The following is a 25,677-nucleotide window of genomic DNA, read 5'->3' on the forward strand; positions in this document are numbered from 1 at the left end:
CACACATTGGGCTGTGAAATGATCACTGATCTTCACAGGCACCTCTCCCATCACCCTCCTCACCCATCACACACCCACCCAGATGCTTCTGGACGGGAGCATCAAGGATGGGACAGTGTGCAGTGCCCGCATTGCCCGCTGGACCTTGCTCCTCTCACAGATCGATCTGACGGCGAAGGGTCTCTGTGAGCCAAAGCTCGCAGCCAACCTGGTATATCCTGGAACAGCCCACCGGTGTTCCATTGAAGGGGTTTGGGAAGTAAACATAGGTTTACGGGCCGGGATACATCCCACAGGCTGCGAAATCTGTGTAGCCGGTTCCAGCACGGTATCTGCTGGTGAGCGTCTCACGGGGTGTGGAGTTTACGACCCAGCGGCAAACATTGCCCTGGCGATTAAGCTCCCCAACACCATGAGCACCCAGCAGGCTGAACTGTCCGCGGTGCTGTACATTGTTACACACCCCGAAATCTTCCCCACCCCCTACACGATTTGCTCAGACAGCATGTTCACGTGCAATTCGTGTACGGAGTACCTGGCCATCTGGTCCCGCCGCGGATACACCTCCGCTGATGGGAGACCCCTCACAGTAAAACCCCTGCTGGAAAAGATCCTGGCAGCAGTGGTGGAGGAAGGGGAGGTTTTCATCCACAAGGTGAAAGCCCATTCCTCCACAGAACCCCGCGGCCAAGGCAACCAGCAGGCTGACTTGCTCGCCAAGGAGGGTGCCCGTACAGGCACTTTCTGGGACCCATTTGGGTCCAGACCCATGGCGGCGGTCAGAGGTAGGGACGGGACCCAAGGGTGCGTAGGGGTAGCGTTAGCCCCGGACCTTAAGACGGTCCAAGCCCAAGACCCCGTCCTCAAAGCAGTCCTCAGCACTGTAGCGGAGGGAAAAGGAGTAGAGGGTCCGTACGGCACAGCAACCTTCTCCGTTAAAGAGGGCATGCTGTTCCGGGGAGAACAGTGGGTTGTGCCGCAGCAGCACCAGAGGGAATCCCTTCAACTGGCCCATGAGGTTCCAGGAGCGGGACACCCTGGGCCTGAGACCACCTGGCAACGGGTGGAACAGGCGGGATGGTGGCCAGGACTCAGGGACGATGTCCGCGAGTTATGTGCAGGCTGTCTTGTGCGCGCTGCGAATAACCCCGACCCCCACAAAAGGAAGGTACCTATGGGACACGTCAGGAGGGTAGAGGGATCATGGCAGTCTATACAAGTCATCTACATCGGACCCCTGCCCACCGCCCAGGGAGGCTATAAGTACTGCCTAGTCCTGGTGGACGTGTTTACCAAATGGGTAGAGGCCTTTCCCTGCAGAACAGCCACAGCTCTGGGTACTGCCAGGATCCTGGTCCGGGAAGTGTTCTCGAGGTGGGGACTACCACAGTATGTGGAGTCCGACCAAGGGAGTCACTTCACCGGACAGGTGATGCAGAACACCCTCATGCTGTTAGGCATTGAAGGGAAATGGCACGTGGCACACAAACCCCAGTCATCGGGGATTGTGGAACGCATGAATCGGGCCCTAAAGGAAAGGTTAAGGAAGGAGACGGTAGACTCACCCCGTAAATGGGCCGAAGTCATACCGTTGGTTTTGCTGGGGATCCGGGCCAGCCAGTCTAAGAGCACGGGGTACTCCCCGTACGAGCTGATGACCGGCAGGGTTATACGGACCCCCATCCATGTACTAGCCCCGGTGCTCACGGAGGGTCAGCTCAGGGAGGTAAACCGGGACAGGTTCGCCCAAAACCTTTTTGAGCACCTGAAGCAGGTCCACGAGCAGGTGGCTGGGAACATGGGAAGGCAGCATCGGAGTAACCGATTGCTGCTCGAACCGAGAAAGCACCATGAGTGGGAGGTAGGAGTTCAGGTCATGGTGAGAAACTATGCCCGAGTAGGAAGTTTGGAGCCATTGTACATGGGGCCCTACAGCATTGTAGATAAAGCCAGCCCCATGATATACGCCGTGAAGATGCCCCGGCGTACAAAATGGTTCCATATCAACCAGTGTAAGCAGTTTAAACCTGAAAGGGGAAAACAGCCAGTTGGGGTAAGGTCTGAGGATAAAGATCCTCAGCCTGCAGCAGGAGCGAGTTCACAGACTACACAGGCAGGCGCTGTGGCTTGCTTGAAGGAAGGGGCCATCCCGCCCATCGATTGGGACACTCCCCCACTCTTCTGGGATCCAGACGAGGGGGAGGGACCTCAGGGCGAAAACCCCGCCCCTAACCCAGGTGTAGAGAGGGAGGGACGTGAGGTCGAAAACCCCGCCCCGGGCCCAGCCATGGGACCTGGGGGCAGAGACTCTCAGCTCGCAGCAGCAGGCTGCGAAGAGTTTCCTGCCCCTAGCCCAGGTTCGGGAGAGGTCAAGCCTGAGGGAGCAGCGGTTCGGGTTAAAGGCTTATCGGCCAAGAAAGCCCCACCCGCCAAGGCCCCTAGAAGGTCCCCACGGACGCCCCAGCCGAGAAAGCCATGGTCACCAGCCCTCCAGTTACCAAGGGCCGCCCCTCGAGTCAGGGAGAGGTCCAAGGACAGAGGTCCTCAGCCAGCAGCCACGGGCTGCGAGGGACCAACAGTGAAGGACGGTGTGGTCACGCCGGGGGTAACGGTGAGCCGCAGTCCAACCAGGGATTAGCCTAGCCGCCTGGAGACAGGCGGCGGATGTATATAGTTGTAGTTTAAGTTTTGTTTATTGTTAAATTTAATTATTTAGCTTACGTTTGGGTGTTTTAGTTTAAGTTAAATAAGGTGATGGGTAGTTTTAAGTAAGGAATCTGCTAAGAGTGTGTATATTTGGGTCGAGGTCGCAGGACCCGACCATGCTTCACCAAGCCAGAGAATCGTTTGGGGACCTGGCTGCATGTGTCTAGAACCCAAGGGGCATGGGAGCGATTCGAACCGCTCACCAAACAGTCAGGGGCATAACTGATTGGGCGCACGCGCCAACCACACACCACCCCCCCTTACAGCACTTGGAGAGCAACCCCCACTTCCTTGAGGCCTGCCACCAACCTCCTTCTTATGGGTCAGCTCCCCCTCCGCGCCTGCAAGTGGCTTGAGAGCACCTTGCTGTACATCAGGGGGGCCATGGGGACCCGTATCTGCAATGGCAGTCGTACTCAGAAGGACTTCCATGAAGGTCTGGTTTCTTTGTTCAATAGGTGGCCATCGCTCCTCAAGAGATGTCATTCTATTCTGAACACTCACCATGTTTTCCATACCCTAGTGACTAACCTCCTCCATGGCCGTAGCCCTCCTCTCCTCTACCGTAGCCAGCCTTACCACGGAGGTAGCAATCATTTCCACGTAGGTAGCCATCCTTTCCATGTTGATGCGTTCATGCGCCACTGACTCCACAAAGGCTCTGCTCATGTTCGCTATGGACTCCTCCATTCGCTCCACACTCGCAGCGACCCTGGAGACAAAGCCTGCCAGAGACTCCTGCATCTCTGCATGGAGTTCCATCACCTCTGATCTTATGGATGGACCCAGAGGCAGAGGGTCGACATGCAGCTGAGCTGGCAGAGTCCTGCGCCCTCCAACGAGGACTCTCCACTGCTGTCCCTGTCTCCACAATCTGCTGATGCTCACTTGTGAGCTGTGATACACCAGGTGACAACACTACTCTATATCTCAAAGGTCCCCCCGAGGTGTGAGTGTCTGCGCTGGTGCGGTGTGCGCTTATTTCTGCTGACGCTGCACCCTCAGAGGTTGCAGATTCCTCTGAGGAGTCTGGCTGCTCAGGCTCTTCCTCCTGCACACTGGGGAGGGGGGCTCTCGATGGTCCTGTGGGGGAGTCAAGGAAAAAGTTAGAGATGTGATGCCAAGGTTACATGCACATTGCATTTTGCAGATGATCATAAGTCCATATGATGTAGCTTCAGAATCATTATCAGCGACTCATGCAATGTCAATGAGAGAGATGGAAAATTATTCTGTCACCAGCTTGCGGGGATGCATCTGTCTGTCCTTCCCCAACTTCTGCAGCTGTATCAGCCCCGACAATCTCCAGGACGGCTTCCTCCCAGGGGGTGAGCTGGGCTAATGAGGGCAGCCCTCCTCCTGTCCTGGCTCGCTCTCTCCTGTTGTGAGCTCTCTTCTCCTGCAATGAGGGAGACAAGTGGAGGTTGAGTGAGAATGAAGGAGTGAGTGTAGAGATTGCATAGCATAGATACTTAGAAGGAGACAAAGATGGAGTGAGGTTGCAAGACCAAGGGCCCTCCCTGTGTGTTGTCAGTTGTGTTCAAAGCATCAGAGTGAGAGGGAGTGTGAGGGCTGCATGGTCAAATAGTTCAGTGAATGTGAGCATAGAGAGAGGGAATGGCTAAGCATGCATGGATGTGAGTGTCAAGTGGGATGTGGAGGAAGAGATCGCTAAAGCTGAGTGCTGGTGAGGAAAGGCAATGGGGATCAGATTGAGGGTGATGGAAACTTCATACTTACTTTTCCAGCGCGATGAAGGTCATGGAATCTTTTCCTGCACTGCATCCAGGTGCGCCGTGTGAGCCCCAAGGAATTGTCTTCCCCAGCCACCTGTAGCCACACAGCCTTGGTCTGACTGGGAGGCCTCTTCCTCCCTGAAGAAGGGAACAGGACGTCCCTGTGGGCCCTAGCCCCATCCAACAATGCCTGCAGTGGTGCCTCATCAAATTTTGGTGCAGCTCCTGCCCTCCCACTGGCCATTGCTCCTGCAGGCTCCTGTGCCGTCATAAGGGGAAAGCATGGAAGCCTGCAGAGGAAGCAAGGCTTGCTGTGGACCTTAAATGCAGCAGCAATGATAACGTCATTGGAGGGGACTTGCAGTCATGAAAAACCCATTTGCAAAGGCTTCTCACACGTTGGAAATCAATTGGCCAATTGAGTTAATATTGCATCAATCTCACACATCCATTTAGATTCGTGTGGGAATCACGAAATTCGGAGAACCCGACAATTGCCCGCACCTGAGTTAAAATCGATCCCCAAATGTAGGGGGCATGATTAAGAATTTTGCAGATGATACAAAAATTGGCCATGTAGTTGATAGTGAGGAAGAAAGCTATAGATTGCAGGAAGATATCAATGGACTAGTCAGGTGGGAAGAAAAGAGGCAAAGAGAATTCAATTCAGAGAAGTGTGAGGTAATGCTTTTGGGAAGGGCTAACAAGATAAGTGTATATTTACAATGAATGGTAGGATACTGAGACGTGTAGAGGAACAGAGTGACCTTGGAGTGCATGTCCACAGATCCCTGAAGGTAGCAAGACCGGTAGATAAGTTGGTTAAGAAGGCATATAGGATACTTTCCTTTATTAGCCGAGGCATAGAATATAAGAGCTGGGAGGTTATGCTTAAACTGTATAAAACACTAGTTAGGCCACAGCTAGAGTACTGTGTACAGTTCTGTTCACCACATTACAGGAAAGATGTTATTGCACTAGAGTGAGTACAAAGGAGAATCACGAGGATGTTGTCAGGACTGGAGAATTTTAGCTATGAGGAAAGATTGGATGGGCTGGGGTTGTTTTCTTTGGAACAGAGGAGGTTGAGGGGAGACTTGATAGAGGTGTATAAAATTATGAGGGGCCAAGTTAGAGTGGATGGGAAGGACCTATTTCCCCTAGCAGGGGGCATAGATTTAAAGTAATTGGTAGAAGGATTAGAGGGGAGTTGAGGAGAACTTTTTTCACCCAGAGGGCGGTGGGTGTCTGGAACTCACTGCCTGAAAGGATGGTAGAGAAAGAAAGGCTTGCATTTATATTGCGCCTTTCATGACCACCGGACGTCCCAAAGCTTTACAGCGGTACTTTTTGAAGGGTAGTCAATGTTGTAATGTAGGCAACGCGGCAGCCAATTTGCACACAGCAAGCTCCCACAAACAGCAATGTGATAATGACCAGATAACCTGTTTTTTTAAGTGATGTTGATTGAGGAATAAATATTGGCTAGGACACCAGGGATAACTCTCCTGCACTTCGTCGAGATAGTGCCATAGGATCTTTTACGTCCACCTGAGAGGGCAGATGAGGCTTCAGTTTAACGTCTCACCTGAAAGACAGCATCTCCGACAGTGCAGTACTCCATCAGTACTGCACCGGAGTGTCAGCCTAGATTTTTGTGTTCAAGTCCCTGGAGTGGCACTTGAACCGACGACCTTCTGACTCAGAAGTGAGGATGCTACCAACTGAGCCACAGCTGACACTAGAGGCAGAAATGCTCATCACATTTAAAAAGTACTTGAATATGCACTTGAAGTGCCTAACCTACAAGGCTACAGACCAAGAGCTGGAAAGTGGGATTAGGTTGAATAGCTCTTTTTCAGCCAGTACATACACGATTGGTCGAATGGCCTCATTCTGTGCCGTAAATTTCTATGATTCTATAACCAATCGCTATATTACTTCCACTGTTGCCCTGTTGCACAGCACTGTAAATAACATAATAAACACAATTAATTAAAGAATTATGCAAACAAATATAAAACTTACCAATGCAGTTACCCATTACACGTGATCATACTTTCACCTCCACATGCTTCCTCTTTTTGAACAACCTCTGCTCCATTCTCAGAGCGCCGTTTTACTCTACACCTTTCATTATTGCATTAACTGTGTACCCCTCAAAGTTGTTCTTACGATCCCTTCTCAATGTTGACCATATGATTTTCCCACTCCCCATCTGTTGACCCTCTCTGCACATGCACTACAACTTTCCACCTCTGCCTATAGCCCAGTGTGCCCTGCCAATGCTGATGTATCCCATTGTCTCCACTTCCCAGGAGCAATGCAACAGAAGATCCAGTTGTCTGAAATAAAAATTGTTTAATCTTAAGTACTCTATCATGATGTAAGATACTTCAACCAGTGTACACAGTATTCATAAGTACTTTGGTATTTTAGGAGGCTTACTGCTTCAACATGGGTTTATTCAGTCCTAAATTGTAAAACTTTGAATACCTCAAATAATTCTACCATTTAAATGTAGATGCTGACATGTAATGCTTCAGGTAAATTACCACGTACTACAATTACATGTCATTGTGACTTACTGCCACTCTGCATAATGTTAAGTGACAATGTGATACCAAAGTGTAATATTAAAATCCACAAACTCAATACATTTTAATTACTGACCGAATACAATTTTTAAAATTGCTTTGAAGTTCAGAGGCTTTTAATAAATATTTTGTAGAATATAATTCTGAATAAAGCAGATTATGTTGTCAAGAACAAACATACAGATAAATCCTAACAACTGTGTAAGCAATTTGCCAAGAAATGTTGCGCTTTGATCAGAGTGTACTTGAATCAGTATTTCTAGAGAGTCCTTGTTAAAAAACTTGCCAGTTTGCATTATCTCCAGCTCAGCCCTATAGTCAATGATGCTGCAACTGGACCTAAAGCATCTTACTATGAGTAATGATCTTTTACAACAAGCAGTTAGTGTGAAACAGATAACGGACAGTGTCCTGAACTATTTTGCCTGGATTGGGAATTCTATGTAATGAGAATGAATAGCAGGTGATTTGGTGCATTGGAATTCTGTGGTTGGATGGGGTAAGTATTTATCTGAGGTTAACTACGTATTTATAAAGGATTGCAGAATTTATAGTGTTTGTTAATTTTACCAGTAGCTTCAATCAGTCTTGCATGAGTGACCAGGGGTAACTTCACTTACTGCATAGAATCACTTCTCCTACGGATGTTGTTTTGTGATTTTCTGCACATCAAGGTGAAGGATGTTACTGTTCCACTTTGGGCACCCACTCTTAGGTCAAGTATAGCAGGATTAGCAGCGTTAGATACAGAATAAACTTCCCTCTATTGTGCCACATCATGCTTCAACAAAAACCTTGAAAAAGCAACTACTACTGGGACCTTTCCTGGTCTGTGCAACTCAATGTGAGACATTTTTTCCCTTCATTAGGGCAGCTTTATGGCCACTGGGTTGAGACTGTTCCACTCATTTCACATAGGACCTTTACAGTCACTAGACAGAGAACGATTTCATCTTTTAAGACATATCAGTTAAACCTCGATCTCAGTGGTAAAAAAGACTGTCTAATATGTTGCCCCATCCAATCCTAGGTTACTTAATAAAAGCAGGGAGAAGGTGTGTCTCATTAACTCTGAACTTCTTACCTCAGAGCAGCGGTCTTTCCATTTCTGTGAGTGCATGTAACCTGTCTTGTTTGGTAACCGATCTGTATATCAAAATATTTGGTGTCCTGACGGATTTGACGGTTTCTGTTCCTCTTTTTCTTCATAAGCTCCCGCGCTTCTGGGTCCCTCATCCTTTTTCCTACTTGCCGAATTTGTCGAGAATGTGGAAGAGAGCATGCGCTCCAGGGGCCGACTCTCAAACTGTACATACTTTCTTCTGTGTCACAGGAACTGAACGTGCAGGGCCGAAACTCAGTCAGGTTGGGGCAAGGATCGCCGCCATAGAGTGGGGGGACCAGGATTTGACGAATTCGGTGTTGTAACCCCACCCCACAAGATTTAGTGCATTCAGACCAGGGAGTAAACTCCATTACCACACAGTTCTGTGGGCAGGGGATGAGACAGGCTTGTTCGAGGCGGTGCTTAGTCTCAAAATAGTCACAGATAACATCCTCCACTGCAGCTCCATTTCTTTTCTCGATGCAAGTTACATCTCTGCTCTGAATTCCTTCTTCGCCTTTCAGGCACTCAGAAGTTTGCCTTGAAGAAGGGTTCCTGGAAGCGACAGGTGAGCATTCACTCCATTCGCTCACCTGCCACTCGTACAGATCCTTATGCCAGTCACAAACTTTGAAACAATTCTGCTGATTCTCAGGTCTTTCCGCTGGTTTACAGTTAGTGGGTAAAGTAGTCCATCCCTCCACATGGGCACACCATACTGACCTGGTTTGGACACCTCCTGGGCCACACTCCTCTCCCATACATCTCCCCCAGGCGCCTATAAGGTAAAGAATTTAAGAAGAGTTTGTTTAGTGGGTAGACGCTTATATCAAATGTTAAAGTTGCAAAACTTGATACAAATTCACATGACTACACTTTCCATTATAACACTAAAATATTGATTACATATTTTGAGTATAAATATGCCATTTATATACATATTTGTACTTTGCTCTCCTTCCCCCAACTTCCAATGACAGTGGGTAAATCTACCACAATGTATGGCATGTTACAGGTCAAGAAAGGCCCAAGGGAAAAATCCGCCTGGTTTCCCACTCCTAGTTGCCTCCTAGTGTTTTCTATTGGAGAATGCATATTTGTGGACATTGGGGTCAATTTTAACTTTTGAGCAGCCAACTAGTGGAGCGTGCTGACAACCACTTAATCTGGCAGCGAAGAGGCCGGAGCCATTATGAAACCCGGTCTCGTTTAAATGGAACTGATGAGCTGCAGGCACCAAATGGCCGTCCCAATGCAGTTTGCCGGATTTGGGCCGGATCAATATCGGGCATCGCGAGGCTGCCCAGCCGGCAACAAGGTAAATCCCCTGCTCCTACTGGCCCTACAACAATAATTTAAAATTTACCTTATTGGCGCCTCTTTGGCTCTATCACCAGTAAAACTGGTAGGAGAGTGCAGTGCAGTGCAGCCCAGTTCTGTCCTGAAATGGCAATCGAGGTCCTATGTACATCATAGGACTCTGATTAAAAGGGGCCAACCACTTGAGAGCAACAGGTGTTTTGGCCACCCATTGGGAGGTCCCTGCAGAAGTGGCAACAGGCAGAACGTCAGGGTCAATGGGAGGTAAGTCTACCCATCCCATTTTGAGCTTATCACCGCCCCATTAATGCCAATTTTGCCAAGTTAAAATCAACCCCATTGTGTGAGGATGACAGGATCTCAAACTTGACTGTGAACCTGTCAGTTAATTTTCACTAGGCCCACACAAAGAACGATCACATCGCCAAGCTACTGGAGGGCCACCAGCACCCACAGAATATATACTAGCATGGGTCAACACTTAAGAGAGGAGAACATTTACATTTCATTTCACTTTGTAATTAAAGATCATATTCTGCAGTATTTTAGGAGATATACATGCTCAGAATGGCTAAACCATGGGATGTTGATGACGGTGGTATAATAAGGGGTTTTAAGCAACATCCAGTGTGTGTTCCGTACTGTCTAGTGTCAATAACTAACCAAGTAACGTTGTTGTCTGACAGAAGAGATTTTGCCATAAACTTGGAGCCCTGAAGCTTTGTTAATCACTTTAATATACATTTGTTGATATTTATGCAGTGAATTAATGATTCAGCTACATTTTACACAGAACAAACAGATAGCAACATTATAATTAACTCCCCCTGTTCACTTCCTGTCAGGGAGATGATGACATAGGGAAGGAGTCAGGTACTGGGCTGATATTAACGTCCATCAAACTAGCTGAGATTGAGCTAGGGTGCAAACCAGACTTTAACGACCTTAGTTTGAAATTTATCTTTCCTAAAAGGCAGCTTGTCATCTCACAAGAAATTGAAAGTCACACTGGATGAAAATCATGATGTTTTCAACTATGTTGTTGAGAATGGCTCGGGATTTTGAGTGATTCAGACCTTGTTTGTTTGGTAATCTGGAGTTTTTTTTTCACATTTACCTGGCCTTAAAATGTGAACAAAATCTGCTTTATTCTTCCCAAAAAGTAATGTTCATCAATCACAAAATGCTGTTAGCCCGGTTTAACAATCTAAAGCTTTAAAATTAGATTAAGCAAATATCAGCAGAAGATTGTTTTATTATATGTGTATTAACATCAATAAAACAAACCAAGTAATGTCTTATAGGCACATTACATGCTTCTACATTAACATTCAGTCTGATTTTAAGGCCTGATGGTCTTATTAGGACTCATTGGCCTAGAAATTGGGTTGGGGCGCCAAAGTGGCGCAAAAGTCGCCTGAGCGCAGGATTTAGCGCAGCGATCGGAGTGATACCGATCGTCAGAAATTCAGTTTCAGTGCCCCTCGAGGGAGACGGGGCGCGGCTCGAGGCGCTCCGCGTCCCTCTTAGGGCGCTGAAACTGATTATCGCAGTGCAACGTGCCGCAGCGCCACACGCTGCGGCACGGCACGCTGCGGTACTGCAGGCCTTCCTCCCACTGTTAAGGGGGAGGTGCCTGCAACAGCGTGATCCCCGCTCGCGAGTGCCAGCAAATGAGCCCGGCACCAAGGAGAAGTGCCGGGCTCTCGGGAAACAGCCAGCAATGCCGCGGGGGGGGGGTGGGGTAGGAGGCCGGGGACGGAGGTGCTGGCAGGCGGCCGCTTCCCGCACCTCCACCTTAACTTGCGCCGCTGCCGGCACAGTAAGGCCCCGTGAACCAGGCGCGGGTAGCGAGCGGCGCAACTGCGGCGTTCGCTACCAAATATCGCAAACGGGGCACGAATGGGGCACTGCGCACATCGATGACGTCATCGGTGGCGGCGCAGCGCAAATGCCTAATGCCACCATTAGCGCCCCTACTGAATATCACCGGAGACGCAGCCAGTGGCGCTACAGCCACTGACTGCCTCTTTAGGCGCTAACAGGTGGCGCTACTCACCCAATTTCTCCCCCATTGACTTCTATCAATTTGGACTTTACTTTTTTCCAGAACATGAAATAAATGCGATGTCCACCATTGAAAGAAAAAATCAAACAACTTACTGGGTTCAATTAGATATCGCAAAATAATTAATTGAGTGCAGGAAGATATAACATGAGCTGATAATATAATTGCCAATGTATTCACTTGAATTATTTCCCAAAGCTTCCAAGCTAGTTATTACATTGTAGTGTTGGCTGAAATATCTGGGACCGACTTCTTGCAAATGCAAATGAGGCCGTGCAGTACTGCTATATCTCTAACAACACGCTCCTCATTACCAGTGGATTGAGCACACATCATGTATCAGTACTTCGCCTGATTAAATAATCAGTCTTTCTGAAGTACTTTTCCTAAATCAGACACAAATCCTTCATGGCCGCTCTGATCCTGATTGTGTAGGAGGGACTCAATTTGTTTTCTGCATTCTGCACTCATTGCATTAACTAAAATAAATTGCAAACCATAATTGGTAGAATAACAGTGGAACTTTAAGGTACAGCGAGACCTCAGTAGCCAGAGCAAAAAGAGTACAAGGACCTACTTAAAGGCTATAAAAAAGACATGTAATTTTGTAATACAAATTAAATTTAAATGACATTATCTGATACGGGTTTGTTAGGAAATGATTAGTTAAAAGAAGCAGTTTATACTATTCCACAATAAAATTCATACTTTGCATAATGATTAGGGTTTTGGTTTATGGTGTTTGAATATGTTTTATATTAATTGAGATGCTGGGATTTTTAAACCAGTGTTTTGAGAAATGCATTGCACATTTTGGCCATTTTTTCCACGTAAACCACAAAGCAGTGGCCTATCTAATAATACAAACTATTGGTTATATTGTATCATTACCTTTGAACTAAGCACAAGATTGAGTTTTATCATTTGACTTTGTTTTTGGTTAAACTGTCAGGTGCAAATATATTAATAGTTGCAACATTTCCAGTTAAGGGAGAAATTCGGTATCGCCCCATTTGGGGCGTAAGTATCGGCCGGGTGCGAAATTTTGCACCCAGCGCAAATTATCGCCACCTACTGGTAAATTGGCCTGCTTCGCCCCAGGTGGTGCTTGGAGCGCTAAAACAGGCGCTGCATGACTGTCTTAAGGCGCTAAGCCGGAGGAGCGAGGCGCTACCACCGAGGGCGGGCGCAGCACAGCTGCGGCCAGTTAGCGATTGGACACAGACATGCTGGCGCCGGTCAGCTCTTAAAGGGGAGGGTCGATCTGGAATTGCAGCCACACCCTGTGCTTCGGAGCCCTGAATCTCGGCCTGGACAGACCTGTTGCCACATTCTTAAGCCAAGGACCATGGAGAGGGCCAGGGAGCGAGCACAGCGGTTCAGCGAGGGGGCCTTGGAGGTTCTGGTTGGCGTAGTGGAGCGCAGGCGATCTCTCCTGTACCCGGACAGTGGCAGGAGGCCGCTGCCCAGCGAATATCGAAAAGCTTGGAGGGAGGTGGCTCACTGAGTGACCTTCAGCAGCATGGTGCCTAGGACCCCTGTGCAATGCAGGAAGAAGTTCAACGACCTCACTCGGGTCATCAGGGTGAGTGCCCTTTTCAGAATCCTCTTCAGCCCTGCATGTCGACCTCACTTTATGGCCAAAGGGTCCTGAAAGCCCCAATGCCCAGCCCTCATCCAGCACCTATGGCCCTTTCAGGAAACTCACATGCACATTCAGCACTTTACACACTGTAAGGGCTATTCAACCATGGGAGGCATTGCAGCCAAGATCAGGGCTGCACACTGTAAGGGCTATTCGACCATGAGAGGCATTGCAGCCAAGGTCAGGGCTGCACACTATAAGGGCTATTCCACCATGGGAGGCATTGCAGCCAAGATCAGGGCTGCACACTGTACTCAGAGCCTGTCCTTTCTCTTGCAGGGCAAGCTGGCACAGAACAGGAGGCAGCAGCAACGGACCGGGGGAGGCCGGCCTCACCTTCAAGCCCTCACCGATCTGGAGCAGCGAGTCCAGCGGATTATGGCAGGCCGGATGATTGGCCCTGTCGCCATTGGAGATGCCGACCCCGTTATGGACAGCAATGGTAAGGTCATCACCTTTTTGACCTCTCTCCTTCCACTTGTTCCTCACACCAGCATCCTTTGCCACCTTCGAGCCAAATCAGTACATTGCAGCACTCATGCCTCCCTTGCTGCCACCCTGTCCTCATGCTAAAGCCACTCTTGTACCTCCCTGCTTTCAGGTGCTGATTCGCCAGGTGAGGAGGCGGGCCCTCAAGCTGCCACGGTGAGTGATTCTGAAGGCGATGACGAGGAGGAAGCCGGACCATCAGTGCCACCCTCAGCCGAGGCAGCCCATGGCCATAATGGGGACTCGTCTTCCCTGGAGGGGAGTGGGGGGGAATGGTCTGATGCGGGTGAAGCTCCAGGACCCAGCGGGCTGCAGCAACGCGAGAGGGGCAGGGAAGCTCGGCGGCCTTCTCCCCAGAGGGAGAGTCTGGCCTCAAGTCCTGCTACAGTGAGCGCAGAAGAGGTGCGGCTCCTCGCTAAAATGAGCGCCCAGGCAGAGCACAGGCACACTGAGCTCATGGCTGCAGTGGCAAGGATACTCGAATCCATTGAGTCACTGGCAAGGAGTGTCCAGGACTTCGGTGCAGCACAGGCAAGGAGTCTCCAGGACTTCGGCGCAGCACAGACGGCTGCCACGCAATTGCTTAGTGCTGCAATGCAGTCAGTGGCTGGTCTCATGCAGGCGCAGATTAAGGCCACATGAGCACTGACTGCTGCCACCCTCGCTGGATCGGGCAGGATTCGCCAGCGCCCTCATCGCACCGCAGCAGGCCAGCAATCTGTGCTTCAGCAGATTGCTCCGCATGCTGCAGTGCTGCCCCGTGGGAGTGCCAGTGTGTCGGCCGAACAGGGAGTTGCTGTCCTCTCTCACAATGACAGCATTCCTGCTGCCAGCACTGTCACTTCTCCACTGCAGCTGCCACCACCTGTAGGACAGACTGGTGCCGCCCATGCAGAGTTGGAGCAGTCAGCAGCCGGGCCCTCCAGGCCCAGAGCTGGTCCAGGCCGTCCCTCAAGGGCATCTGCAGTCTCAGTTTCTGACACTCAGCAGCCTTCCCCCAGCCTTGCTGCAGCCACTGGGGTCCCAGTGCGGAGGAGCTGCAGGGTGGGAAGGGGACAATCTCGCAAGCGAAGCAGATCACCCTCGAAGGGCAAAAAGTAGGAGGTGTGGTAAAATGTTGTTAATTGTTTAATTGAAGTCCGAGGATCGTGGTCATATTTTTGTTACTCTTTTGGTCATTGTCTCCAGGTTGTGTGAGCCAGTTATGTGACTGACTGTTTTTTGGGGGGTTTCTCTCTGTTACTTTGTCATGCGGGAAGGGCACATAGTTTGTTAAATAAAGAAGTGTCTTTATTCAGAATGTGCATGTTTGCTCTTTGAACTATTTGTTGCCTTGACCGGCTTAGGGGTTGCGGCACGGTTCCATTCATGTTCTTTGAATGGCAGAAGCCATTCCCTCAGAGGGGGCCTAGAAGCGACTTGCTATAAGCCGCTGATGGACGGCCCTTGCACCTTGTGGCTCCCTCCCATCTTGGTGCTGCTGCTCCTCCTCCTCCTCCTCTGCTGGTGCTCCAATGTCTGGTTGCAGTGGCTGAGTCCTGAGGATTGCCAGGTTATGCAGCATGCAGCACACAACAACGAAATGGGAGACTCGCTCAGGTGAGTACTGAAGGGCTCCTCCGGAATGGTCCAGGCAGCGGAACCGTTGCTTGAGCACGCCGATTGTGTGCTCAACGATGTTCCTGGTAGCTTGATGGCTCTCATTGTATCGTTCTTCAGCAGGGGTGCTGGGCGCACGGAGCGGGGTCATCAGCCAGGTGCACAGAGGATAGCCCTTGTCCCCGAGAAGCCAGCCTCCTGGGTGAGCTGGGACCTCGGAAAGGTCTGCCACAGAAGTCTGGCGCAGGATGAAGGCGTCGTGGCTGCTGCCTGGAAAGCGGGCATTGACAGCGAGTATCAGCTGTCTGTGGTCACAGACCAACTGGACGTTCAACGAATGGAACCCCTTCCGGTTGCAGTAATCCTCGGCATTCTCTTGTGGCACCCGCAAAGCCACATGCGTGCAGTCAATGGCGCCCTGGACCATGGGGAAGCCCACTATTTTTGCAAAGCCCATTGTGCGCTCTTGCTGCTTGTCTGGGGTCATGGGGAAGGAGATGTACTGACGTCTCCTTTTAAAGAGGGCATTCGTGACTTGACGGATGCAGCAATGCACCGCGAACTGGGAGATATTGGCAATGTCCCCAGTAGCAGATTGAAAGGAGCCAGTGGCATAGAAGTTGAGAGCCACTGTTACCTTCACTGCCACCGACAGAGATGTCCTGCAGATCTGGCTGAAGCAGGTGGCAGAGCTCAGTGACCACCCCCTTGCTGAATCGCAGCCTCCGAAAACACTGCTCCTCAGACATATTGAAGTCTGAGAACTGTTGGCGGAAAACCCTGGGACGGTAAGGTCTCGTGTGCCGATGCCTGTTGGCCCTCCTCCATCTGGCCATGATTGGCACTCTCTCTCTGCGTCTCTGAGCCCTCTCAATGTAATGGAGAAGCCCAACGTTCCCATCCATTGCAGCCCCATAGTATGTGGCCACTCAAAGTTATGCCGGTGAAAAAGCGAAGCAACTACAAAGTTCTGGTCAGAAGCCAAAAGTACCTCAGCGAGCGCTGACTCAATGCAGAAATCTCTCTCCTTTTGTCTCTCTGCAAATCTCTCTCTCTCTCACAGAAGGAGTGGTCCAAAAATGGCTACCACAAAGAAGCCAGGAACAGCCCCCTTTAAATAGCGTCCCCCCAGCCCCACAGCAACTGGGAACCGTTCCAGTCACCAGTCGTTGGGAGTGACAGGCGGAAAGGAGGGGGGCGCCACTGAATTTCCGGTCTGGGGCGCCCCAAGGGCGTTGCACTCTGAAATGATGTCAGGATCTGCGTGCGCAGCTGAGCGGGCATTGCGGTTTAGCGCCGCCGCTAAATGTCCGCTCAATTTCGCGAGAGGCGCAGGTCTCGCCGCGCCCGGGCGTTAGCTGGCTCGCGCCCCACTTATCGCCCTCTTAAGGTGCTAATGGGTGGCACAACCAACTGAATTTCTCCCCCAAAATTTCAATGTATTTTTCCATCTTGGAGAGAGAAAAGGATTTATTGTAGGAATTAACGAATTCCTACGAATAACTGAGATCGACACAGGAGAGCAATTAAACAGGTCTTTACTCAAAGGAGATGCCACAGGGACTGCCTGGGCAGCCCCGTGGTTTGCAACGTGACATCATCGCGTTTGCCCGCGTTTTCCCGCGCTCTTAAAGGGGCCACACCCCATACATGAAAACTCTATATACAAAACACTGTAATGCCTAACACAATCGTACAGGTTTAGGCTGGTGTTAGAACATCGTTAAAGAGAATTATATACAGTTATCCAGAGTCATTCAGTGGTTCTGCCACATGCGCCCCCCCAGAATTCGCTTTAATGGACAAAGTCAAACGGTGAGGGGGTCTGACAAGCCTGTCAGAACGACTCCTGTACTCTCGAGGCGGAGGCTGCTGGGCGGCTGGCGGTTTGGCGGGCGGTCGCACATGATCTGCCGTAACGGCGATGGGTGGCCGACCTCGTCTCGGCGGTTGTGCTGTCTCAACGGGACGGTCGAGGTCTAAATGCGCTGGCTTTAAGCGGTCGACCAAAATGTGGTCCGGTTTACCACCGACATCTACCGTGAAGGTTTTGTCCTCTGCTTCCAACACGCGGAAGGGACCGGTATATGGGGCCTTGAGCGGATCTCTATATGCATCATGGTGAATAAAAACGTATTCCGCCTTGTGAAGCTCCGTGGGAACGTGTGACCTCTGTGGCCCGTGGTGCGAAGTGGGCACCAGTGCGAAACATCTGGCCACCTCTTGGTGACTAGCAAGCTGGGCAGACGCGGACCATGGCTCTGTCGATGTTGGTAGGAAGTCCCCTGGGACTCGCAGCGGCTGACCATAGACAAGCTCCGCTGATGAAGAGTGAAGGTCTTCTTTGGGGGCCGTGCGAAGGCCCAACAGGACCCACGGTAGCTTGTCTGCCCATCCAGCGTCCTGGAGGCTGGCCTTCAGGGCGGCTTTCATTGAACGGTGGAAGCATTTGCAGAGGCCATTCGCCTGTGGGTGGTAGGCTGTGGTGCGGTGTAATTTGACACTGAGTCCTTGGGCCACTGCATTCCAGAGTCCGGAGGAGAACTGCGGTCCCCTGTCTGAAGAAATATCTGCGGGCACTCCGAAACGGGCGATCCAGGAGGAAATGAACGCCCTGGCCATGTCCGCCGAATTAGTGGATGACAGGGGGACCGCCTCTGGCCATCTGGTGGTGCGGTCAACCATGGTCAGGATGTGTGAAAAACCATGGGAGGGTGGGAATGGTCCTACCAGGTCCACGTCGACATGGTCAAAACGTCGCTCCGGAATTGTGAAGGCGGCCAACGGGGCTTTGATGTGGCGCTGTACCTTAGCCTTTTGGCAGACCACGCAGGTTTTGGCCCAGTCACGGACATGTTTGTGCATGCCATGCCATACGAATTTCGCTGACATCAGTTTCTGAGAGGCCTTCATTCCAGGGTGTGACAACCCATGTATGGCGTTGAACACTTTGCGGCGCCAGACGACCGGCACGACAGGGCGAGGATCCTGTACGGAGATGTCACACAACAGCGTGGTACCTGCCGAATGGAACGTGACGTCGGCCAACTGGAGGCCAGTGATGGCCGTTCTGTAAGCCTGGACTGCCGGGTCTGAGGCTTGGTCCACTGCCATGAGGGCGTAGTCGATGCCCAAATGAACCGTATTGACGATCGCGCGGGAGAGGCAGTCTGCCACCAGGTTGTCCTTACCGGCCACGTGCCGTATATCCGTGGTGAATTTGGATATGTAGGTCAGTTGATGCTGCTGTCGGGCTGACCATGGTTCGGCGGTCTTGGACATGGCAAACGTCAGCGGCTTATGGTCCAGAAAGGCAGTGAAAGGACGTCCTTCCAGAAGGAACCGAAAATGGCGGATGGCCAGAAAAAGGGCGAGCAACTCCCGGTCGAACGTGCTGTACGCTCTCTCATTCTGCCATAGTTGACGGCTGAAGAATGCCAACGGCTGCCACATCCCGTTCACCCACTGCTGTTACACGGCACCGACTGCGTAGTCTGACGCGTTGGTGGTGAGGGCGATGGTGGCTCCTGGCAGTGGGTGCGCCAGCATGGTGGCGTTGGCTAAGGCGCTTTTGGTGTCGGCGAACGCTCGGGCCATGTCATCCATTCAGTCTACCGGGTTCTTGCCAGTCTTGCCCTTGAGGGCCTCGTACAGGGGCTGCATGAGTAGTGCTGCCTTAGGCACGAAACGGTGGTAAAAGTTTACCATGCCTAGGAATTCCTGCAGGGCCTTTATGTTCTGCGGGTGTGGAAAAGATGTCACCGCCTCTACCTTCGAAGGTAAAGGAACCGCTCCCTCTGAGGTAATGCGATGCCCCAGGAAATCAATTTGGTGCAGGCCAAACTGACACTTGGCTGGGTTGATAATCAGGCCGTGTTGGCTGAGGCGTCAAAAAAGGGTGCGTAGGTGACAGGTATGTTCCTCCTTGGTAGGACTAGCAATTAGAATATCGTCCAGGTAGACGAAGAGCAACTTGAGGTCCCGCAGCACGGAGTCCATCAGGCGTTGGAAAGCCTGGGCTGTGTTCTTTAACCCAAACGGCATCTGTAAAAACTCGAAGAGGCCGAATGGGGTGATGACTGCGGTCTTCTGGACATCTTGTGGATGAACTGGGACCTGGTGGTAGCCCCGGACGAGGTCGACTTTTGAGAACACGGTGTCCCATGCCAAATGGGCAGAGAAATCCTGGATATGGGAGATCGGGTACCAATCAAGAGTGGTGGCATCGTTTAGTCGTCGATAGTCGCCGCAGGGCCGCCATCCGCCGCCAGGCTTCGGGACGATATGGAGGGGTGAAGACCAGGGTCTATTCGACCGGCGAATAATCCCTAACCGTTCCATGGTTGCGAACTCCGCCTTTGCGACCGCCAGCTTGCCAGGTTCCAGGCGCCGGGCCCGCGCGTAGACCGGGGGGCCGTTGGTGGTGATGTGGTGTTCCACACCATGTTTCGTGGCTGTGGAGGAGAACGTGAGTCTTGTCAGGTCAGGGAATTCGCTGAGCAGGCGAGTGAACTCATCAGGAGTCGGGAACGCACAGGAGACGGTGCGCGACGTAGTGTTACTGTGGTAACATGGAAGAGAATTAAAAGTTGCAGCGTTGATCAGTCGCCGGTTCCTAACGTCGACCAGGAGGCTGTTGGCACACAGGAAATCTGCGCCGAGGAGGGGCTGGGAAACTTTGACCGTAACAAACTCCCAGTGAAAACTTTGCCCCCGAGGCACAACTCCACTCACCATCTGCCGAAGGTCCGAATAGTTCCGCCATTGGCCGCTTCAAGGGCAGGGCCGTGATTCCCTGTCTGCACATTGAGGGCGGACGCGGGTAAAATGCTGCACTGCGCTCCGGTGTCGCACAGAAAACGACGACCGGAGAGAGTATCAGTGATGAACAGCAATTTTCCCGCATTGCCGACCGCCATCGCGGCCGCGGGGTGCCCGTTAGACCCGTTCCTCAGTGGTCGCAGTGTCAGTTGTCGTTTTTTTGGGGGAAAACTGCAGGGAGGGCGGCAATGCTTCGCCTTCGCGCCGAACTGCACATGGTAGAAACACAGCCCAGCAGCTGACGAGCTGGGGTGGCATCTGCGGGGGATGGGTGCCTCGTGGCAGCGCAGTACTGCCGAGTTACAGCGAAAATTTTGTCAGCCTCTGCAGCGAATGTTGCGCAGTCTTCTATTTCAGATCTGGCCAGGGCAGCTTGTACCTGTTCAGGCAGTTGGCTGAGGAAAATCTCGCGGAATAGGAAACATTCCCGTTCTGAGCCCAGGAGTGTGAGCATTTGGCTCATCAACTCTGAAGGCTTGGAGTCCCCGAACCCAGGCATAGCGAGTAATCGACGGGCGCGCTCCGATTTTGTGAGCCCGAAAATCTGCAGTAACCGCGCTTTGAGGGTGTCATACTTGCGCTCCGTTGGGGGGTTTTTGAGTAGGCTGACGATCCGAGAGGCGGTAGAGCTGTCGAGTGCAGAGACCACATAAAGATTTTTGGTCTGATCCGCATCGATGTTCCGCAGGGCGAACTGGTCCTCGACCTGAATAAACCACGAGGGCGCTTGCTGCTCCCAGAACTGTGGTAGCTTTAGTGAAACGGCGTTTGCTTCCATGCTGTGCTCTTCTTTTGTGAAAACGTTCACAAAAACGGGGTCACCAATGTAGGAATTAACGAATTCCTATGAATAATTGAGATCGACACAGGAGAGCAATTAAACAGGTCTTTACTCAAAGGAGATGCCACAGGGACTGCCTGGGCAGCCCCGTGTTTGCGACGTGACGTCATCGCGTTTGCCCACATTTTCCCGCGCTCTTAAAGGGGCCACGCCCCGTACATGCAAACTCTATATACAAAACACAGTAATGCCTAACACAATGGTACAGGTTTAGGCTGGTGTTAGAACATCGTTAAAGAGAATTATATACAGTTATCCAGAGTCATTTAGTGGTTCTGCCACATGATCATACTCTTAGAATTTTTATGCTGAAAATGTAATTTCATTACTGCTATTAATTAAAAAAAACTCAACAATTTAGAAAATAGCACAAAAATTAAGAAATCACAAAAAAGTTATATATGCTCAGTTACTGAAAGTTCTCTGTAAAAATTGCTTCCATGAGGTGATGAATGATACATTGAGGGAAAGCATGCTGTTTTAGGTACATAAACTTGGCATCTTCAACATATAGGGCCTGAAATTCCTGGAGTTCCACTCCAGCTACAGATGTGTGGTGCAGTGCAACTCCCATCTACGCATGGCCAGTGACAGACGCGGTCCAAATCACAAGCATGGGGTCATTTAAATACTTGGTGCAGGCAGCCTGCACCTTTAAGGGTGCAGCAGAAGTGCCTGCCCTGAAAATTGGAAGGAAAATCATTGTGATGCTATTCCGTTCCAATGTCCAAACAGAGACATGGCAAGGCCTGAAGAGTAAATGGTGGCAACTTTTTAAAATATTCCTGGAGAAGGAAATGGCCAGAACTGGAAAAAGTTAGAGATGTAACAGATTTTAAGCATGTGCAGTTCAGACGAAAGGTCATCGACCTGAAACGTTAACTCTGTCTGTCTTCTGACACGTTATACATTCACTCCCTCCATCACCGGCGTACCGTGGCTGCAGTGTGTACCATCTACAAGATGCACTGCAGCAGCTCGCCAAGGAGTCTTCGGCAGCACCTCCCAAACTCACGACCTCTACCACCTAGAAGGACAAGTGTAGCAGGCACATGGGAACACCATCATCTCCAAGTTTCCCTCCAAGTCACACAACATCCTGAATTGGAAGTATATCACCATTCCTTCAGCATCGCTGGGTCAAAATCCTGGAACTCCCTCCCTAACAGCACTGTGGGAGTACCTTCACTACACGGACTCCAGCGGTTCAAGAAGGTGGCTCACCACCACCTTCTCAAGGGCAATTAGGGATGGGTAATAAATGCTGGCCTTGCCAGCAATGCCCACATCCCAGGAATGAATTAAAAAAGTGTAGCGTAGGTTGTAGGCTTACAAGTTTGAGTCACATACTTCTAATTTTGACCTTTAACTACACCTCACATCGACACAGAGCCTAATTATGGCAATTAAGTACCTTGCAATTTTGCTGCCAACTTGAGCACAATTTTACGTGAAAACGCTCTATCATTTACTAAAGCTATTTTGTGTTTGTACCTTAGAAACTTTACAAAATAATAGCCATGAAATGCAGAAGAGTAGCAATGAATAAATGCTAACATGCAATTAAAGCTAGGTTAAGTGTTAATATCCGTTCTAAAATGTACCAGCGGGTTCAGCTTTGCAATCAGATGACACCGCAAAAGATACAGTACAGTTCATACTGGGACAGAAAGGATAATTATAGCATTAAAGTTATCCTCTATATATTTAATGGAGGCCTTCCATTCCCATTTGTTCCTTGAATGCTGTACTTTGTGGTGAGCTTTAGCACTTTACAAGATGTCATTGTTATTGTAACTAATTAGCTCGCACTTCACCATCACACGAACTGTAATATGTTAAACTTTCCATCTTAAGTGTATGTCAATATTCTGCTTAAATTCATATACTTCCCCACGTGTTGTAAGAAATAAATATGTTTAGTTCATAGCCATGTAGATCTAGCACTGTGCTGCAAAACCACTGAATGTTAAGTATTTTGTGGATAAGTATTTGGCAGTATCTAACATATTTATATTGAAACTTGGTGCCTTAATCTGTGCTCAATGTTTAAATCCGTGACATTGGATTTAACACACATGCTCGTTATCAGCAAAACACATTGACATGAAGATAATTTTGCATCTGGAAGGTTCTACGCTCTGTAGCTGAAGTCAGAATGCGAGGTAGAGGAAAATGCAAATGTTTTACAGTACAGTGCTAAGTCAGCGCTAGTATGAGCTAAACATATATTTATCTCTTACAACACATGGAGCTGTATATGGGGTTAAGCAGAACACTGACAGCCACTTAAGATAACAAGTTTAAAATCTTACAATTGATGTGGTTGTAAAGTAATGGCTGGTTGTCAGTTAGATTGACAATGGGGATTGTTACATCCGTGAATCTTAAGGTATGGTGTTCTTCAATAAATAGACGGAGACTGTAGATGAACAATCAACAGGTGTTTACTGGATGAGGGTATTCTAAAAACTAACAGTACAGATCCCTACTCAGGGTTTATATACAGGTGTGGTCACTGCCGGTACTACAGTATACAGGAGCTGTAAAAGTAGTTCTCCTCTTAAAGGTACATACACTACAATTCCTCCCCTTTTAGATTAACAGTACCATAACATTCATTTAACAGTTAACACTTTTAACATGCACATTAACTGAAATAGTCCATTTATAAATTCAGTCTTTGGGGCGGCTTCCTGATCCTTTCTGGATAGCGCCTTTCCTGAGTGTCTTGCTCTTGGTGCGGAGGCGATTCTGGCCCCCTGTCGTCCGTTAGTTCATCAGCTTCCGATGCTACAGTTTCTGGGGTATGTTGGTTTCATCACCAGGTACGCGAGACATGGGGTTGACTCATTCCTGTGACGCAAGGATCTGGTTGACATGGCATCTCACAATGTTCTCCCCAACATCCACTGCGTACATTAGTGGCCCCTGCCGTGTGCATATCGTTCCTGGTTGCCATTTCTCTGTTCGGTAGTCACGGGCCAAGACTGGTTGTCCTACATTGAAGCTCCTTGTCGGCTTCTCATTGATGTGCTGGAATTGCTTATTCTCAACATTTCTTCGTACATTTGGTCTGAGCAAATCCAGACGAGATCTCAACCTTCGGTTAAAGAACACCATGGCCGGGGTCTGGTTGGTAACTGCATGTGTTGCATTTCTGTAGGCTAACAGGAAATTGTCCAGCTTATGCTGCAGTGGAATGTCGTCATCGCACATGGCCCTTACTGCCTTTTTAAAGGTTTGTACGAACCTCTCAGCCAATCCATTTGTGGCTGGATGATATGGGGCGGATGTGTAATGCCTTACCCCATTCCTTCTCATAAATTTCCGAAACTCTTCGGACACAAACTGTGGTCCGTTATCAGAGCAAATCTGCTCTGGCAAGCCGTTCCTGGCAAATATGGTCCGTAGGACTGCAATCGTTTTCTCCGTAGTGGTGGAGGACATTTTGATCACCTCAGGCCATTTCGAGTGCGCATCCATTGCTATTAAGAACATTGAGTCCATGAATGGACCAGCAAAATCAATATGCACCCATTGCCATGGAGAGGAGGACCACTCCCATGGGTGTAGAGGGGCACGTGGTGGTGCATTATGGACCTTCTGGCATCCTGAGCAGCTCTTTGTTAGGTCCTCGATTTGTTGATCGATCCCCGGCCACCACACATAAGCCCTAGCAAGGCTTTTCCTTTTCACCCCTCCCAGATGGCCTTCGTGAAGCTCATTGAGCACTCTCTCCCTTAACTTGGGTGGAATTGCCACTCGGGATCCACACATCAATGTCCCCTGGCATACTGACAGCTGTTCTCTTCTGGATGAGAATGCTGGCAACAGTGAGTCGCCATGTGTTGGCCATCCCTTCACCGTCAAGTCATATACCCGAGACAGTGTCGGGTCATTTTGGGTCTCCTTCTCTATGTCAGCGTTAGTTACTGGCAAGCGTTCAATTATAGTTGAATAAAATATTTTGACAGGGTCCACTGCTGGTGCTTCCTCCGCAGTAGGCAGTGGCAGGCGTGATAGCCCATCAGCATTTCCATGCTGTTTCATGCCCTTATACTCTATTTCATATTGGTTCGCCCCTAGAAAAAGGGGCCATCTTTGTAGCCGTTGTGCAGTCATCACCGGAACGCCCATCTTTGGATTAAAGATGAAGACAAGTGGTTGGTGGTCAGTCAGCAAGGTGAACTTCTGCCCGTGCAGATAGTGGTTGAACTTTTTCACTCCCCACACTAGGCTGAGGGCCTCCCTGTCAATCTGGGCATAGTTGCGCTCGGCTGAGGTTAGTGACCGAGACGCAAAGGCTATTGGCCTCTCCAAACCATCCGGGAATTTGTGCGACAGCACCGCTCCAATACCATAGGGTGATGCATCATACACCAACCGAATTGGTAGTGCTGGGTTGAAATGAGCCAACACCTCTTTTGACGTGATCAATTCTTTGCACTTCTGGAAAGCTCGTTTACATTCGTCATTCCACTTCCATGGTACCCCCGTTTGCAGTAGGGTGTTCAGTGGGTGTAATACTGTAGACAAATTTGGCAAGAACTTATGGTAGTAGTTCACCAGCCCGAGGAACGACCTCAGTTGTGACACATTGTCCGGTGCTGGAGCCTTGACTACTGCCTCAATCTTTTCAGGGGACTTATGTAACCCCTCTTCATCAATAACGTGGCCACAATACGAGATCTGCTTCTGGAAAAACTCGCATTTGTGGCGATTAGCTCGGAGCCCATATTCCTTCAAT

General features: G+C 49.9%; 1 protein-coding gene across 1 annotated transcript in view; it reads right to left on the reverse strand.

Moving 5' to 3' along the window:
- The window catches only part of thsd7aa (thrombospondin, type I, domain containing 7Aa), a 771,919-nt gene that overhangs the window by 480,970 nt on the left and 265,272 nt on the right, over positions 1–25,677 (reverse strand). The window contains exon 2 of the mRNA XM_085988376.1: positions 8,124–8,922. Within this exon, the coding sequence (XP_085844502.1) occupies positions 8,124–8,922 (799 nt within the window). The remainder of the gene's footprint in view (positions 1–8,123; positions 8,923–25,677) is intronic.

Source organism: Somniosus microcephalus, chromosome 5, assembly GCF_052327205.1.
Source record: "Somniosus microcephalus isolate GS21.2 chromosome 5, FLI_Smic_1.0, whole genome shotgun sequence".
Classification (NCBI taxonomy): Eukaryota; Metazoa; Chordata; class Chondrichthyes; order Squaliformes; family Somniosidae; genus Somniosus; species Somniosus microcephalus.